General features: G+C 34.2%; 1 protein-coding gene across 7 annotated transcripts in view; it reads right to left on the bottom strand.

Annotated features, from left to right (window-relative positions):
* Positions 1–17,750, bottom strand: part of BTRC (beta-transducin repeat containing E3 ubiquitin protein ligase) — a 198,990-nt gene that overhangs the window by 14,267 nt on the left and 166,973 nt on the right. For all 7 annotated transcript variants that reach the window (XM_023496399.2, XM_012541720.3, XM_023496402.2 and 4 more), the window contains 6 exons: positions 11,207–11,393; positions 6,138–6,234; positions 5,322–5,459; positions 4,688–4,806; positions 3,064–3,313; positions 2,375–2,493 (listed from right to left, as the gene is read on the bottom strand). In XM_023496399.2, the coding sequence (XP_023352167.1) occupies positions 2,375–2,493; positions 3,064–3,313; positions 4,688–4,806; positions 5,322–5,459; positions 6,138–6,234; positions 11,207–11,393 (910 nt within the window). The remainder of the gene's footprint in view (positions 1–2,374; positions 2,494–3,063; positions 3,314–4,687; positions 4,807–5,321; positions 5,460–6,137; positions 6,235–11,206; positions 11,394–17,750) is intronic.

Genomic DNA, 17,750 nt, shown 5'->3' with positions numbered 1-17,750 from the left:
AAAAGAGAGTAAAGTAAGAAACCCAAGTGTATTTCAGAGAACATGGATTATAATCATAAAAATTCACTTATCACAAACATAAATAATGCTTAAAAACAAGCATTAGGGCACAGATAGTACTGATGGCAAGGGAAACAATCTTTTTAATAATAATGGATAGCATAATTTTTGATTCAGAATAATTTAGAATTTATTTACATTTGGTTATTATGGCCAGACTACTGTGAAAGTAGTTCAATTGTTTTTTACAAGTGGTACGTATTAGAAAATTTTATTTATGCATATAAAAACCAGTTTGGAGAGAGTTGATATGTAATCTTCTTATTTAAAAATAGGATGAATAGGAAACATTTACAAATCACTCAGCAGCTTAAAAAAATCGCAAATAAAATCAATAATTTCATGTGTACCCTCCTCATCATTTCTGAATACAAACTTATTATAACCTTATTACAAACTTATTATAATCTTATTACTTAGACTTATTAATAACCTAGGAATTAAATGTTTATGTAGGTATTGTACCTAGATGAACTTTGCTCCTTTAAAAGTATGCCACAATAACTTACAACACCACTCTGGCTTTTATAATTTAAGACCATTTTTAGAAAAACAAATGCTGTTTTAAGGATTAGGAAACAAGAATATTTTTCATCATCCAGTATCAAAAACACTGAACAGCTTAATTTGCCTTTATGTAATAGTAAAATTAATCCCCTTCCATATGTATATGAGCTATTTTGGTATTCAATAGTTCCAAAAGCAACTCCCTGCCCTGCTAAATTTAAAGCTAATCCAATATTATACATATTTTCTTGCCCTTTAAAAACAACATTCCTTTTCTCTTCCTTAAACCAAACCCTGCAGTACAGACCCCCAACAAAAACAATCAATGCAAATACTTTTTAATGTTATTAAAATATATTTTCTTTTAGTCTGATTAAGTAGGCAGGAAAGTTATTCTCAGCTCAAATGTAGCGTGTATTTTCAAGTCATTCTATAGTATGTAATTTTACAATTAGGTTTTCTTAGGCATTAACACCTCAAAAGTGTGTAAGATTGTCTAGAAAGTGAATGAATCAATCCAACAGGTTACCACCTGTTACTACTCTCTGAAAACAATGAGAATGTATGTCAACCATTTCCTTCCCTTGCAAAAGTAACTCTGATAAATGTCCACACAATTCAGTTTAATTATGCATCGAGGCTGACTGTTTTTACTCTATGGGGTAGTATAAGGAGGAGAGACTTCATATATATAAAAAAATTAAATTAGAAACTTCTTAAAAACATACATATATGTATGTGTATATACATACATATGTACATATGTTTTTATGTATCTGTACTAAAATTAATTTAAATTATTTCATGCTTTGAGTTTAATCTATTAAGTTACATGTAAACTAAGACAATTTTATTACATAGAATGACTATATTTGGTGTTGAATGAGGGTCATTCTTATCCTACATCTTCCCCCCAGGAAGTAAAAGGAATGGAAGAATCTCCCCAAATCTCAATCATATTTGTAACAATGTCTTTATGAAGTAAGAACATGAAATCAATATTTCACTTTGTAATTGCCAACCCATATGTCTTTAATAATAGAGGAAAAAATGAAACTGCCAGTAAAGTATGTGGTATTTTAATGTCATGTGTTCTATAATTCTTCAGGAGGAACAGAAATCTTTTTGAAGTGACAGAGAAAAGGCATCTTGATATTGACTTTTCTTTTGGAAAGTGAGTCTTTCTAACTTGCCTAGGGTAGAAGTCTTGTTCCTACTACATTGTTCAGCATGGAAGCTTTAACTGGCTATATTTCTAATGTGGGTTGGTTCACTTCTCCTTAAGCAACCTAGTTTTTCCATTACTTTCAGGGGCTCATCATATTGGTACCTAATTTAATGACTTAATTTAGTTCATTCCAGAATTTCTGAGCTCAAGCAAGCCACCATTCTTAGTTTCCCATGTAGCTGGGTTTAGAGGTATACATAGGCTACCATGTTTGGCATGGGTTAGCACTTTTCATCTCAGGCAGAAGCAATTTTAGAGAAAGAAAATCTCAGTCTTAAAGGACTCCCAACTTCTACCTTGTTAACTGAAGTCCAGTCTTTTTTTCTTTTATTCAAGCTATGTACTCTTTAAATGGATTTTAACTTTTAGTTATTAGAAAACAGCTAATCAACAAAAACATTGCTTCTCTATTCTACTTCAGGAATAGTCTATGTCCTGCAAGGAAGTAAAGAAAATCTTTTACAATTTAGAGGTTCGTTTTATTTTTAAATTATCCCAAGAAAAATGAAAACAGGATGTCATCATTGAAACGTGGATAAACCTATGGATCCAAGAAACCACAGAGATAATTTTACTCACCTGATAGTATTGTCAGATGAGCCGCTCACTACTAGCCTATCTCTGTATTGCAGACAGGCAATACCTCGCTTGTGGCCATTTAAGGTCCTAACAAATTCACAAGTACTCGTGTTCCATACCTGAGACCAAAAAAAAAAAAAAAAAAAAAAAAAAAAAAAAAAAAGTATGTGGTAGTTAATTTGGGGCTTTTTACTGAGGTTTGCCAGCTCCTGGGTTTGATGTAGCCCAAGTCCTGTGCTATTAGGATAGTTAATTTTATAGGCAAAATCATCTTTTTAATAATGGATAATATGTCTTTTTTGTTGTTGTTTTATTTTTGATTCAGGACAACCTACAGCTTATTTTTGCATCTGATTTTAAAGGTCTGAGAAGTTCCCAAATAAATGCAGATTGTGAGGTCAATTCAATCTTACAGATGTTTTTTGAACTTAAAATTTTTATCTGTTTTTCTCATATTCAGCAACATCATGGCAATGAAGCATCTAATAGTAATGAAGGTTTATCTTATCTTCAAACTCAATATTTACTTAAGTCTGGGTCAATAATATTAGCTGGAAAGTCATCTTGAAATGACATTTAAAAATGAATTTGCCTTTGATCAAATTTTCAGGCTAATTCCTCTTATTCTAAGTTGAGGAAGGATTGGAAAAATCCTGGTCTCCAGCCTAACTATACTTAAACTTTCTCACCTTTATAGTCCTGTCTCCTGATGCAGAGACGATGTACTTGTCATCAAAGTCTACAACATTAACAGCAGCTCGATGTCCTACCAGCACCCTTCGCAGGGTGATGTCAGTGGGGGAGGCCATATCCCATACAGCAATGGAACGGTCTTTGGAACATGTCACCATCATTCCATTATTGAAACGCAAATGAAGAACTGCTTCACAATGGTGAATCAGTGTGTTCAACATTTCACCTGTATTTACATCCCAAACTCTGGAAAGAAAAAAGAAAAGTAAATTGGGCTGGTGAACTGGGATGTTAGAAAATTTCATGCTACAATTCATTCAACAATATACATAAAGATTCACAAGATTTTGTAAAAATTCATTTAAAGCCTTGAGATTGATTTCAGAAAAGGGATTCTGATGAACAATAGGAGCTGGGGATATGCATATGTGTACTCGTTCTAGTGCAAGGGTCCTCAAATTTTTTAAATTAGGGGGCCAGTTCACTGTCCCTCAGACTGTTGGAGGGCCAGACTATAGTAAAAACAAAAACTTTGTTTTGTGGGCCTTTAAATAAATAAACTTCATAGCTCTGGGTGAGGGGGATAAATCGTCCTCAGCTGCCACATTTGGCCCATGGGCCATAGTGCCTGTGTATGTTGATAAAGGATTGTCATCTACAAACCAAAGTGTTTGAAATGCTATTTGAGTTTACAGAATAGCTGTTAGTCACTTTTCTCTCCTTTACACTCCTATAACAGATTTCTTTGAATAATATAATCCTTAAAAATATCTCATCCTATGGTATGCTCAATTAACTCTTGGAAGTTGATGACAATGAGGATTAAGGTAGTTTAGACCTATAAGTCAACAGAGCAGAAATAGGAATAGCTTATTCTCTTTACAGGATAACTTGTTATAATAAAGATTTAACTCAAGAGTATCTAAAATGTAGATGACTGGGATTTTTTCCATTAAAAAAAAGAAGTTACTTTTGATACATTATGTTTGCTAAATCCTTTAGCTTAAGGCAAAATTCCTTACAGAGGGTTCCTGCAGTGCTGTTGGTACCCAGAACTCAAACTGCACTGGACTCCAGCAGCATAATGGCTATGTCATCAAATCACCAATGCCTCTGGAAATTGAGTACCCCCTCCCTTAGTGAAGCTTGCAATTAAAAACTGCAGGGATAGCAGGGGAGGGGCTAGCAAGAATAGAGTATCACTCACCTATACAAATTCAAACTGTGATGTTTGTATTGCCATACTATGGTTGTCACCACCTGAAACTGATGCTTCATCACATGGACATATAATTCTCGTGAGATATTCTTCTAGGGGAATGTATAAGTTTGCCATAAAGATGACAAGTTAAATATCACTTGGCTAAATTGGAAAGGTTATTACTTTCTCGTATAAATAATAACTATGTAACATAGAATGTGTATTTGTAAGTAAAAATACAAAGTTATACAATGAGTTTTGAGAATGAGCTTTTAATTCAAGAATTGTATATCATGATTTTATATTGCTCCTTAGATTTAGTTTTAGAAATACTAAATGTCAATGATGGCAAGAAAAGAAAAGAAGAGTGGAAGGGAAAGGTTTCAGAGCCCCAGCAAGTTCTCTTTGGTCTCTTATACCTGACGGTGGAATCAGAAGACCCGGTTATGATCACTCTCTCGTCGTACTGGAGGCACAAGACTGATCCTGTGTGTCCTGTGAGGATGCGTTTGCACTCCAGCGTGTTCTTATCCCAGATCTAGGAAGGTAAACAAGAAGTAGAGACCCTTGAGATCATTGTGCCAGTGGGTTACATGGCAGTGACTTATTAGTTTTATTAAGGCAATACTTGGTTTATAGCTAGGCCAAAACTAATGTGGGAGTGCAATGTACTTTTTTCTCCAGGTAAAGTTGAGGGTTGAAACACTTTTAGTATCTGGGATTTCATTATAAAACAAATTTTATCTGTTTATCAGTGAGGAACAAAGGTAATATGCAGTTACTGCAGGACCAATCACACTGTAACAAAAACTCATCTTGAGTAGAAGCAGAACACATCAATCTGGATCTGACACATTTATACAAACTTTTCTGGTAAATGAATGCACTTATGAGGAAAACATTTAGATTCTGGGGTGAGATATATATCCCAAACTCTAAAAATTTTCCTCTTTCTTTCAGTTAAGCTAATACTATTGATGTTCAGAATTGTTTTGGGTGATGGCTGTCCTTTCTACCTCTACTTCCCTCCAAGCATACAAGAAGCTTCCTCACCTTGATAGTGTTGTCTCGAAGGCCACTTACTATCTTCTGATCATCATATTGTAAACAGTAAACTCCTTTGCTAGTTTCACTCCGGCAATGAATTCTCTGTAAACTGTGTCTTCCACAACGCCAGTTAGATTCTATTGTCTGTGGAGGATGGGTGACAAAGTGGTAGCAATTAGGTCCACTAAAATTACTTGACTTCTCTCTCCTGATGTTACAGAAGCAAGAGAGTCAAGAAAAAGAAAGGCAGAGAATGTGTACTTCAAGCTTATTGATGTTCCTGAGAACTAGAGCCAAATTTAAAATCTATTTTTAGGCAATATATCTCTATCTTCAGTAGTCAACTCAACAGCACTTCTCTATCTGCTACAATTCCTAGAAATTCATTTTTCTAGGATTTTAGAAACTGACCTTGCCAAAAGAGATTGTATATTAATCAGACTCATATATTCAACATTCTATCTGAATATAGATCAACTATCTCAAGTGATGAGCTTCTGTTAATATTGTCAGAATTTAACTTTCAATTATCTTTTAGAGGCACTTATCAGTTCTCACCGTTATATGAGATAAAAACATCAAGCACCATGAGAAGATTATTTAACAGGCAGTGATGGAAACATTAAAGATGTGGCTCATGATTTTCTAGATTGCAAAAATCTTAATCACTTTTTAAGAAAATGACTTTTTAACTCAAATTAAATGAATTCTATATCCCTTGGTTCAAATATGTATGCATCCACAAAAATCATTATTGTAGTAAATCAACAGTTTTCATTAAAATTTTACAAATACCTGTGTAGAATCCAGACAGGTTCTTACCTCAATGTCCTGTATAATTTTAGGATAAAGTGCTCTGTAAAAAGAGTTTGGAGGGGCAATCCCATCAGGAGGTTTGTTTTTGAATAAATACTGTCCCCTAAAAGACAAAAAACATTTATCAATGATAATTTCACCTTTTATTTATATAGAGCTTCATACTTTTTTCAAAGAATGCCATATTTCATTTGATTCTCAAATCCATCCAGAAAGGTATGAATGTAAAATTGATTTCAGAACATCTAATACAAGAAGCATATAACCTTGAGGCAGTGTTGACTCTCTCTGTTTTGCATTATTTACAGAGACCAATTAGCAACTATTTGCTTTCTAATAAAACAGGGTTATTTCCAGCCAAGAATAACACACAAATAGAAGGTACTTTGCTTACTTCTTGGTTTCTGGTACCATGGATAGTGGGAATCTTGAGTTATTTTTGAAGTAACAGCTATTTATTACTTTCATAGATGACAGGCTACAAGTACTTCTGATGCAAGACTATATAATAACTAACTGCATAATGTCAAGAGATAAAGTTAACGTTGATAGTGCTCACAAGCTACTCACTATTCCAATGATTTAATATTATGTTGGTTTTCACTTTTCAAAATAATGCTTTCATTAATAGAATATACTATATGTGGATATGGTTAAGAATCAAAATGCATGGCCAAAAATCCTTTCTACATTAGGTAAAGCTGACATCAAGACCAATGGATTCTGGTACTAGGTATAGCTTAATATAAGACTTAATAGAGCTAGAAATACCTTTTTAGGTCCTTACTTGTGTGGGCTTAGCTGCCTTGGCTGTTCAGTTACTCACACATTATTGGACAATGTGAATGTACTTTAAAAATGGAAACTCAAACAAAAAGGGTCACTGGAGTATATAGCAGCAGGCAGGAGGTAAGATAAAGAGAAATGGTTACCAGTTATATACAGTCAAGTCTTAAGGCAGAAATCAAGCTTCACAGGTGTATTTCCAGTTATATGTGCATGTGCTTGTGTGTGCGCGCATGCACACACACACATTTTCTTGCCTTTGCTCGATTCTTCGTAAGCAACATTTGTTAGCATCTCCTTCCTTATGACAGTACATCTCTGCAATACTCATATCCCAGGCTAGATCTTTGCTACAAAAAATTCAGTAAATGGCAATCACTTCCTGCTGTGTAAAAAATTTAATTCCTCATCCTGAAGTTAAGAACCCACCAAACACGGTGTGGAAGCTAGTAAACCCCACTATGGGCGTACTAACTGCTGTTATGACTGGCACAGTGCCTTGCAAAGTGAAGACAGGCAGAAATGCCTCTGAGTGTAATCCTGGCACTAGAGAAATGCTGTTTTCTCTGGGCCAGTTATCCACTCCTTCCTCTAAAGCTCCATTACAATATAATTAATTGTTCAATGTCTCCAGGAGTATTTCTCCCCTGCCCTCTCCTTATTATACACCTTGAAAATTAGTTAAGAAAATTTCCTATTAGGAAGATAGCTAGCTCTATTGTCTATGCTGATACAGAATACTAAACTGGCAAGGAAGAGACCAAAAATGCTTTTATGTGGGGGGAAAAATAATGGTGGGAGAGAGGGCATAGATTTATAAAACAGAAAGGATGAAAGTAATATGTTTAAGGGTAAATTGGCTGAAAATGTGCTTCTTTGAAAAAGTTATTCTATTAATGTGTTGAAGGTGAATGGATTACTGCCTTCTAATAGAAATTAATCATAGTTTTGAAACAAGAGCTTATAATATTGGTAAATGCCAACCACACTCTAAATAAAATTCCTATCTTCCTTTTTATTTCCTAGCACCTAGTACACAGGCACTTCAGGGGAACCTATAGTTCCCCTGAACTATTCAAAGTATATCAAGAAAAGAGGACATTTGTACATTTGCATCTATCTACACCTGTAGCTTGGATTCTAATACTTCAAGTCATAGACAGGGTATAGGGAATATATTGCTGTAAAATGCGCAGAGTTAGTACTGTCATTTTTTTCCCTATTGCATTTCCTGAGGCAGTTGGCTTAACACAATAGGAGGACATGAGTTATTTACTGGGTAAACAATGAATCCACACTATGTATAAGGTGTCATGCTAGATGATGCTTGATTGCTTTACAATGATCCTGGAACATACATAAATAACTCATTATCCTCATTTGTTCCTAAAAAAACTGACTTCTTATCTAGCATATGATTAGATGACAAACAAAAGTGCTAGAGAAAAGGGCATCTGCATGTCAAAAAATCTAGGTGTGCATGCTTCTTTGCTGTATCATATATCGAATCCTTTTAGGAAGTAAGTTCCTTGACCAATAGGGACCATTTTTATCTATCTAAAATGGTAGTATCTATGAGAGTATGGGTACTTGATAAATGTTAAATATTAAGAGTAAAGTGTTACCATAAAATGTGGCCTGCTGATTAAGAAAATGGGGCTTTTCCCAAGTGGTCTTTTAATGTACTTTAAGACTTATCATTATTGAGCACATACAGTGTACTCAGCACTCTACAAGACAGAAAAATGACAGAGTTCATACCTTGGGAGGATGGGTGTATAATCTAAATCAGACCAACAAATCTATTTGGATATAAAATACAGCCACTGAGAAGAAGTTAAATCTTAAAGCCTAAAGCTTCATTGGTAGTTTGTATTTATTTTTTTGGATGGAGGGATTTGTAGAAAGCTTCAAAGATAGAGTGAAGGCAAAGGCATATCACTGAAAGGCTTCAATGAAATGGGGAGCTTTTGGGGACATATTTCAAAGGAAGAAGGAAGTGCAGAAATTACTGCATTTATTCAAAGAAGCTTGAATAAAGCACAAGAAAAAAAGTGAGCAGGAAAGAGATAAACATCAAACATTAAAGGGAGAAAGGGAACATGTAGAAATGCAGCATTTATAAAGTGATTTTATACTAATAGTAATATTAAGCAGAGTCTTAATATGATGACCAAAATAGTTTTAATTTCATGGGTGTAAATCAAGTTAGGAGGGATGTAGCAGACATAATTTGTAGCAGGATGTAGCTGAAGTAGGGGGAATCAAATTAGAACCCTAGAAGACAAAAAACAGCAGGAGTAGGTTGTTTCTTCTGTAGTTGGAAAGTCTGTAGGACAGTCATATACTTGGTATTGAATCTTGGTTGATTTGGATTTCATATATTTTCCAGTGAGCTTGTTTGGCTGCAACTTTAATTAAAATTGTTTTATTTAGGACCAGATTTGAGTGCAATTATTATATGTGTAGTCTGCTTTTGGTGTTTAACTACTTCCTCCAGTGACCTATTTTCTTCAAACCTTTTCTGCTCCTTATCTTAATGAAAGCATACACATTAACACTGAAATGTCAGTAGTTAAAATAAGTTTTAAAGTGTTACTGCTTCCAGTATTATTAACCTAAAAGAATGGGAATGAGTTTCTTGTGATGGAATTCTTAGTATTGGCAGTATCAGTACATTGAATTTATACTAGAAGCAATCAACTTTTATTGTTGTTCAGTTGTATATGACTCTTTGTGATCCTGTGGACCAACTGTCCATGGAATTCTCTTGGCAAAGCTATTGGAGTGGTTTGCCATTTCATCCTTTAGTTTTGGGCAGAGGGGAAATGACTTGCTCAGGATCGCAAAGCTATTATGTGCTGAGATTACATCTGAATTCTGGTCTTTCTGACTCCAGACCCAGTGCTCTATCCATTTAACCATCTTCCTAGCTGCCCCATAGCAATCAACTACACTTGTGCCAAGAGAACTGAGTGCAGAGATGATTTCTTTTTTGGCATTGCAATCCCAAGGTCTGACACAATAAGTATCTTGTAAATAATAGGTAGTTTAATAAGTAACTACTGAATGGAATTCCCTATCTGACAGAATGATTCTGGTGGTACTGATGACACATCTCTTGGTAAAAGTGTTACATAACTGTGCTTTCATTTGTGTTGTCTTATATAGTATTCAAATCTTCATCTCCGAGGTACAGAGTTACTTATGAAAAAAGTCCTGTAAAAGTCATAATATGGTAGCAAATATAAAATCTTAATAGAAATTATTATTATACCTTTGGTTAATACAATTCTTGCTTTAAAAAAATGCCAAAAAATTTTGCCCTTGGTAACTGGTTTTATTAGAAATCTTCCTGATAAAAAGAAAGAAAGAATCCTCTGAAATATTGGCCTGTTTAATGTATTTAAAAACTGATTTTTAATCACAAAATGATCTTCAAATATATTTCAGAAATATTCTTGGATGAGTCTTTAATTTTAAATGCATTCCTCACAGTCAATAATTTTTCATTTTTTTCATGATATAAGATAAACAACTGATGCTAATTTGGAGACATGTGAGAACATGTATGTTTGCACCATTTTTCATAACTGCTAAAATGGATGAAATGCCATTTTAATCTTGTTTATGAAATATTCATACTTGGTTTTCTTCTAATCAATATCTTAAGAAATACCATTGGACAGAAAATTATAAATGGATGATTCTGCTCAAAGCAAAGAAGTTTTAAGAAAAAGTTTTTCTTTTGTTAATGGAACAGCTTGAAATTTTGGTGAAACACCCTTGGTTTCATGTCTCCAAGCTCAATAATCAGATAATCCCCCAGAATAGTAATATTTTGGGATAAAATTATGAAATATCTTGAGAAAACCAGAAATCAGAGGATCTGGGTTCAAATTCAGCCTCTGTCCTTATTACTATGTGACCTTGGTCATATCACTTATTCTCTTCAGGACTCCATTTTCTTGTCTATCAAATGAGAAGGATAGATTAGGTGACCTTGGATATTAAGATATGTTACGACTGCAGAATATCTGCTAAAAAAGCAAGCAGACTTTTTGTTCTTATTTACAAGATTTCATTAGCTCTAGTGTACATAACTTAAAGAGCATCATCCCAACGAAAAATAATTGAATTGCATGAGAAAAAAATGTTTTCCTATACATTTTTACTACAAGCAAGCTGGGCCACTGGGCTATGTATTAAGAGGCGCCACCTGCCTTCCAATGACTATAGATGCCCAGTACCTGAAGCTCTGTAGTAGCAGGAAAGTTGAAAAAGCTCACCATCCTCTCCGTTCTGCCAGGCCTCTCCATAGAGAGTCTGTCCTGACCATTCTCTCAATGAGTTTCTTCCATAACATTCCATCCGATGTCACTCGATACCACTCCTTGCACACAAGCTCAGCGGCACACAGTGATTTGGCATCCAGATATGATAAAATGTTCTCAGCAATGTGATCTAAACCTCGAGCTGTGAGAAAACACAACAACAATGGGAATATGAAGGGGAATATTCTCCCCCTTTCAAAGATCCTTAAAAGATAAAACAGCAATGGGTCCATTGTAAAGACACATCATTATCCCTAGTGGGGTCCAGTTTCTCTCTGAAACACAGAGTTGGATAAAATAAGTGTTAATATTTTTTTTCCATAAAGTTATAGAAATAAACATCTTTCTTTGGATAAAGGAGTTAAAAGTTAACAACCAGCACAACCCTCAAGACATTAAAAATAAAAAGGAATCCAGAAAACAATATACATCTGTCTATATAGCACTAGGGGATGGGGATGTTCTATGAGTGGTATCTCAAACTCTACCATACAGATCCCCAAAATCTTTATATTAGGGTCATTTCTCATTTCTTTTCTACAGCAGTTCAAGAGTTTTTTTTTTTTTTTTTTTTTTTAAAACATTAATATTTGGGCAAGGAGTGAGAGAGAGAGAGAAAATACAGATCCAAGTTAGGTATGTCCTCTTTAAGAAGTATAAGTGCAGGTCAGAAGTACAGTTAAAAAGGCAAATTCCTTCCATCTTTGGAAATAAATTTTAGTGGAGGGGAGGAAGTGGGGAAATAGTTCAATGAATTTGTAAATATTGTTAAGTATGTACAGAAAAATAGTTTCTTTGTATTTTAATAATACCACCATAAATAACTAAATATGAAGTAAATAACTAAAAATGAAAGAATAATGGAATTATCCTCTTCCTCTGGAATACTTTCCACCCCAAATTTCGGTAACACTTCCTGCTCAAACCCTGATCCCTACATCTTTTTAGCTTAAAAATCGTGATTCTTATTTTATGGGAAAAAAAAAAAAACTGAGACCCTAAGTTGAAAGTTCTTTCTTCTCCCTTCCTCATTTTAGATTATCATTATAATGCTTTCTGCTATCATCTTTTTTTTCATGTTTCGTTTGAAGAAAATATACACAAGTGATCCTATTTCATCTTCCTTTTTCCTGTAGATTGCTCCATTAATCTCAATATTTTTCTTATGCTCAATCTTTCCTTGTTTACTGATTGCTTTCCTGACTACAAACATGGCCTTGTCTCCCTCTTATTCTCAAAAAACCTTCACTTGATCTATTCTTTCCTGTCAGCTGTTTGACATGCTCCTTTTCAGTATTTGTTGTTGAATTTTCCATTTCTCATGTTTGCTAAATGTGGGTGACCCTCAGGGCTTTGGCTTGAGATCTCGTCTTTTCTCTCATTATTTCACTTGATGATCTTCTAAGCTTCCACAGCTTCACAATTATTATTTCTATGCTGAAGTTTCTTAGATCTATTTATCCAGTCATAATCTCTCCTAGACCTTCCAATTCACATATCCAATTGCCTATATTGAACATCTCACACTAGATGCCTCATAGACATCAAACTCAACATGACCCAGAATGAACTAATTATCTTTCTTTTCAAACCTCTTCACTTCCAAATTTCCTTGTTATTGTTGAGGGCATCTCCCAGTCACCCAGGCTCACAATCTAGGCATCATCCTCGATTCTTCACTCTATCTCACCTCCATAGTCTATCTGAATCACTCCTATTGATTCTGACTTTATAACATCTCTTGTATGTGGCCTTTCTTTCAGATTGTTAGTAATTTGGTACAGGTCCTCATTACTTCATACTTGAAGTGCTGCAATGGCTTTTTAGTTGGTCTTCTGGCCTCATTTCTCAAACCCAGTCTAATCAGCTGTCAAACTTATTTTCTGATCATGTTATACTTCATTTTAATATTAGTTTATACCCAGTTTAAGAACCCCATTTCCTATTATAGAATACTTCTCCTGTCATAGGATCATCCTTCACTTTCAATAAAACCATATTTTCTCCTTTCTTTTACTTGTTTCAATCCCTCCCTTTGTTCCTCATCCATTCTCTATAGGTTTTCTTCCTGAGAAACTACAGGAGTTATTTTCCTTTTATTGTTAACTTTTGATTTGTTTAGGGTACAGCACATATTCCCCTTCTATGTTCTTCTCCTTTCATGCAACCCTCCCATTCTGCAGTTTAGTTCAACAATAAAAAAAAGTGATTCTCTTATAGGCTAGTGGTTGGGGAGTTTAGACCATGTTTCAGACTTGGTATTCCACCATACTTCTTTTTGATTTAAATTTCACTTTCACTCTTTGTCTCCTTGTATACTTTCAGAAAGAAATCTCTTACTGTTCTCCTCAGATATTATTCAGTTATAACCTCACAACTGTCTTTCTCCTTTTAAATTTTTTCCTTTCTCTCCCCCCAACCCTTCAGGGTCATTTATTTAGTAGACTGTGCTATCGCTGGTTCCTCTGTTTATTTACTTATCTTTTATTTCTGTTGTCTGAGGTATCTGAAAAGCAAAAAGTCTGCTGAGGTCTGTTTTTTTGGTAGGAATGCTTTCAAATACCTATTTTATTGAACATTCTTACTTTTTTCACTCATAATTAAACTCAGGTTTTACCTCACCCTCACATTCAATAAACTCCAATGGCTTCCTATCACTTCCAGAATTCAAATGAAAAACTTTATTTGATATTCAAAGCCCTTTATAAGTTAAGTCTCTTCTTTCCAAATTTCTTATGCCCCCACTCTCATACTTTTTGATCCAATGACACTGGTCTCCTTGCTGTTTCATCAGCATGTGCCTGGAATGCTCTCCTTCCTCATCTCTACTTCTTGGACTCCTTCCTTTCTAATGCAACTAAAATTCTACCTTCTCCAGGAAGCCTTTTTGCCAATCTCTCATAATTTGAATGCTTCCAAATCAAAGCTTTTAATAGTTATTGAAAAAAAATGCTCTCATTATTACTGATTAGAGAAATGCAAATTAAAACAACTCTGAGATAGCACCTTACACCTGTCAGATTGGCTAATATGACAGAAAAGAAAAATGATAAACACCGGAAATGATGTGGGAAAATTGGGACACTAATGCATTGTTAGTGGAATTGTGAACTGATCCAACCATTATGGAGAAAAATTAGGAACTAAGTCCGAAGGGCAAACAAACATTTGCTCCAGCAGTACCAGAACTAGGTCTGTATCCTAAAGAGAATTTTTTTTATATGTACAAAATACATATGAAAAATATTTAAAAAGTGTTCTTTTTGTGGTGGCAAAGAATTGAAAATTGAGGGGATGACCATCAGTTGGGAAATGGCTGAACAAGTTGCAGCATATGAATATAATAGAATACTACTATATTATAAGAAATAATGAACAGGCGAATTTCAGAAAAACCTGCAAAGATTTATATGAACTGATGCCGAGTGAAGTGAGCAGAACTAGAACACTGTACAGAATAACAGTAATACTGAGTGATGATCAACTATGACTTTGCTCATCTCGGCAATACAATGATCTAAGAAAATTCCAAAAGACTCATGATGGAAAATGCTATCCACATCCAGAGAAAGAACTGATGGAGTTTAAATGCAAATTGAAGCATACTATTTTCACTTTTTGAGAGATTGGCAAAAAGCCTTCCTGTCTTGGTGGGGAAGAGAGAGTGAGGAAGAAAAATGTGGAGCTCAAAATCTTTCAAAAAATGAATGCTGAAAATTGTATTTATAAGTAATTGAAAAAATACTATCAAATGAAAAATAAAATAGAATACAATTAGAAGACAAAAATATTATGCCTTCGTGTTAATTATTTTATACCTACCTTCAACATAGTTTTTTTTTTTTGTTGTTGTTGTTCTTTGTTTGCTTGTTTTCATCTCAATGGAATATGAACTCCTTGAGATCTTGTACCATCTTTTGCCTTTCTTTGAATCCTAAACTCTTAGCATAGTGACTTTCCCATAGTAGGCATTAAATAAATGCTTACTATCTGACTGGCCTGGGATACATCTTTATATATATATATCTTTATTATAGCTTTTTATATACAAAGCATATGCATGGGTAATTTTTCAACATTGCCCCTTGCAAAAACTTCTGTTTCAACTTTTCCCCTCCTTCCCTCCATCCCCTCCCCTAGATGGCAGGTATGTTAAAATATATATTAAATACAACATATTTATACAGTTATCTTATTGCACAAGAAAGATCAGATTCAGAAAAAGGATAAAAATAACCTGAGAAGAAAAAACAAAAATGCAAGCAAACAATGACAGAAAGAGTGGAAATGTTATGTTGTGGTCCATACTCATTTCTTTCTCTGGGTGTAGCTGGTTCTGTTCATTACAAATCAATTAGAACTGATCTGGATTCTCTCATTGAAGAGAGATACGTTGCTTGGGATACATCTTGAGCTCCTTTGCTCTATGGAACACATTATTCAATTTCCTTTTGTGGTTTCTAGTAGATTATTTTGATTTCTTTTCCTTCATATTTGAAGGTCTTTGTTGGTTGCCTCAAGAAATTGTTATTTGTCACATGGTTAAATTGTTCAATTTAACCACTATGTGTCTTGGATTTTGCGTCATAGCATTTTTCTTGCCTGGAGAGAATCTAAAAATTGTTTCAAATGGCATTTTGTTCTTTTTATTTTAATAGTTTTCAGTCATGGCTAACTCTTCATGACCCCATCTGGAGTTTTCCTGATAAAGATATTGGAGTGGATTGTAACTTCCTTTTCTAGCTCATTTTAGAGATGAGGAAACTGAGGCAAAAAGGCTGGGGTCACATAGCTACTAAGTGTCTGAGGCCAGATTTAAACTCAGGAGACTAAAAAAAAAAAAAAAAAAAAAAAAGGAAAAGGGCATATATGTACAACAATTTTTATAGCAGCTCTTTTCTGGTGGCAAAGAACTGGATATTGAACAAATTGTGGTTATGTGCTTCTGATGGAATATTATTGTGCCATTAAAAATCATGAAGAGGATGCTTTCAGAAAAACCTGGAAAGATATGATTTGATGAAAAGTAAAATATACCATGTACAAAGCAACAATAATATTGTAGGATGATCAGCTGTGAATGACTTGGCTATTCTTAGAAATCCAGTGATCTAAGACAAGGACTTATGATAAATAATGTTATCCATTCTTAGAGAAAGAACTGATGATGTCTTAATACAGACTGAAGCATACTTTAAAAAAATCTTTTTTTTTCCTTTTTTTTTTTACTTATTATAATAACTTTTTATTGACAGAACCCATGCCAGGGTAATTTTTTTTTACAACTTGCACTCACTTCTGTTCCGATTTTTCCCCTCTCTCCCTCCACCCTCTCCCCTAGATGGCAAGCAGTCCTACATATGTTGAATATGTCGCAGTATATCCTAGATACAATATATGTGTGCAGAACCAAACAAAAACTTTCTTTTTTTTGAAGGTTTTTATTTTTGGTTTCATATTTTCTTTCACAACATAAGTAATGTGGAAATATTTTATATGACTACACATGTATAACTGATATTGATTTGCTTGTCTTCTCAATGAGGTGGAGTGGGGAGGGAGGGAGAGAATTTGAAACTCAAAAGTTGTTAAAACTAGTTTTTACACATAAATGGAGAAAAAAAAACACTAAAAAAATTTTGAAAAATGATGAAGATGCTCTTAGAAAAAAATAGAAAAGGCTTTTATGAAATGATGCAAAGTGAAATAAGCCAAACCAAGAGAACACTGTATACAGTAGCAGCAATTTGTATGATGATAGCTATTCTCAGCAATACAATGATCCAAGACAATACTGTAGGATCTATGATGAAAGATGCTGTTCATTTCCAGAGAAAGAACTGGCAGAGTCTGAATGCAGATCAAAGATACTTTTCTTCTTTATTTTTCTTGAGGTTTTTTGTCTGTGTTTTCTTTCACTGAATGACTTACATGGAAATGTGTTTTGATGACTACACATGTATATAATCTATATAAAATGTCTGCCTTCTCAATGAGTGTGGGAGGGGAAGGAGGACAGAATTTGGATTCAAAATTTGGAGAAAAAAGATTATGAAAAAATATTTATTACTAAATAAGGGAAAAAAATAAGCCCATGAGTTGGCTTGTGTATATGTGCTGGAGTATAGTGACCAATGGGAGGGAGATACTGATCTAAATCATTAAGCATTAGCCTTCTTTGCTGTTAAGTTCATTGGATTGTTATTTTCTTAAGGTGCTTAATGCTTTAGACCCATGAAGTCAATCTCAGAGACCAAGAGTCATTACATATTAACATTAATTATGGTTTACTGTGTTTAGTTATTTTGTTAAATATTTCCTAATAGCATTTTAATTTTGTTTAAGCCATACTACTGCATGTGGATTGTGGATATGTGTTTGAAATCTCTTACTTAGATTATGGACCCAGCTGAACTTGCTTGATCTTCACATAATTCCTATTTTGGAGAGGTTGTAAGGACTCAAGAAAGTGTCTCCAATCTAGCCCCTCATCTTATTG

Source organism: Sarcophilus harrisii, chromosome 2, assembly GCF_902635505.1.
Source record: "Sarcophilus harrisii chromosome 2, mSarHar1.11, whole genome shotgun sequence".
NCBI classification, from domain to species: domain Eukaryota; kingdom Metazoa; phylum Chordata; class Mammalia; order Dasyuromorphia; family Dasyuridae; genus Sarcophilus; species Sarcophilus harrisii.
Note: the sequence above shows the minus strand (reverse complement) of the source record. Positions and strands in the feature narration are given on the sequence as shown.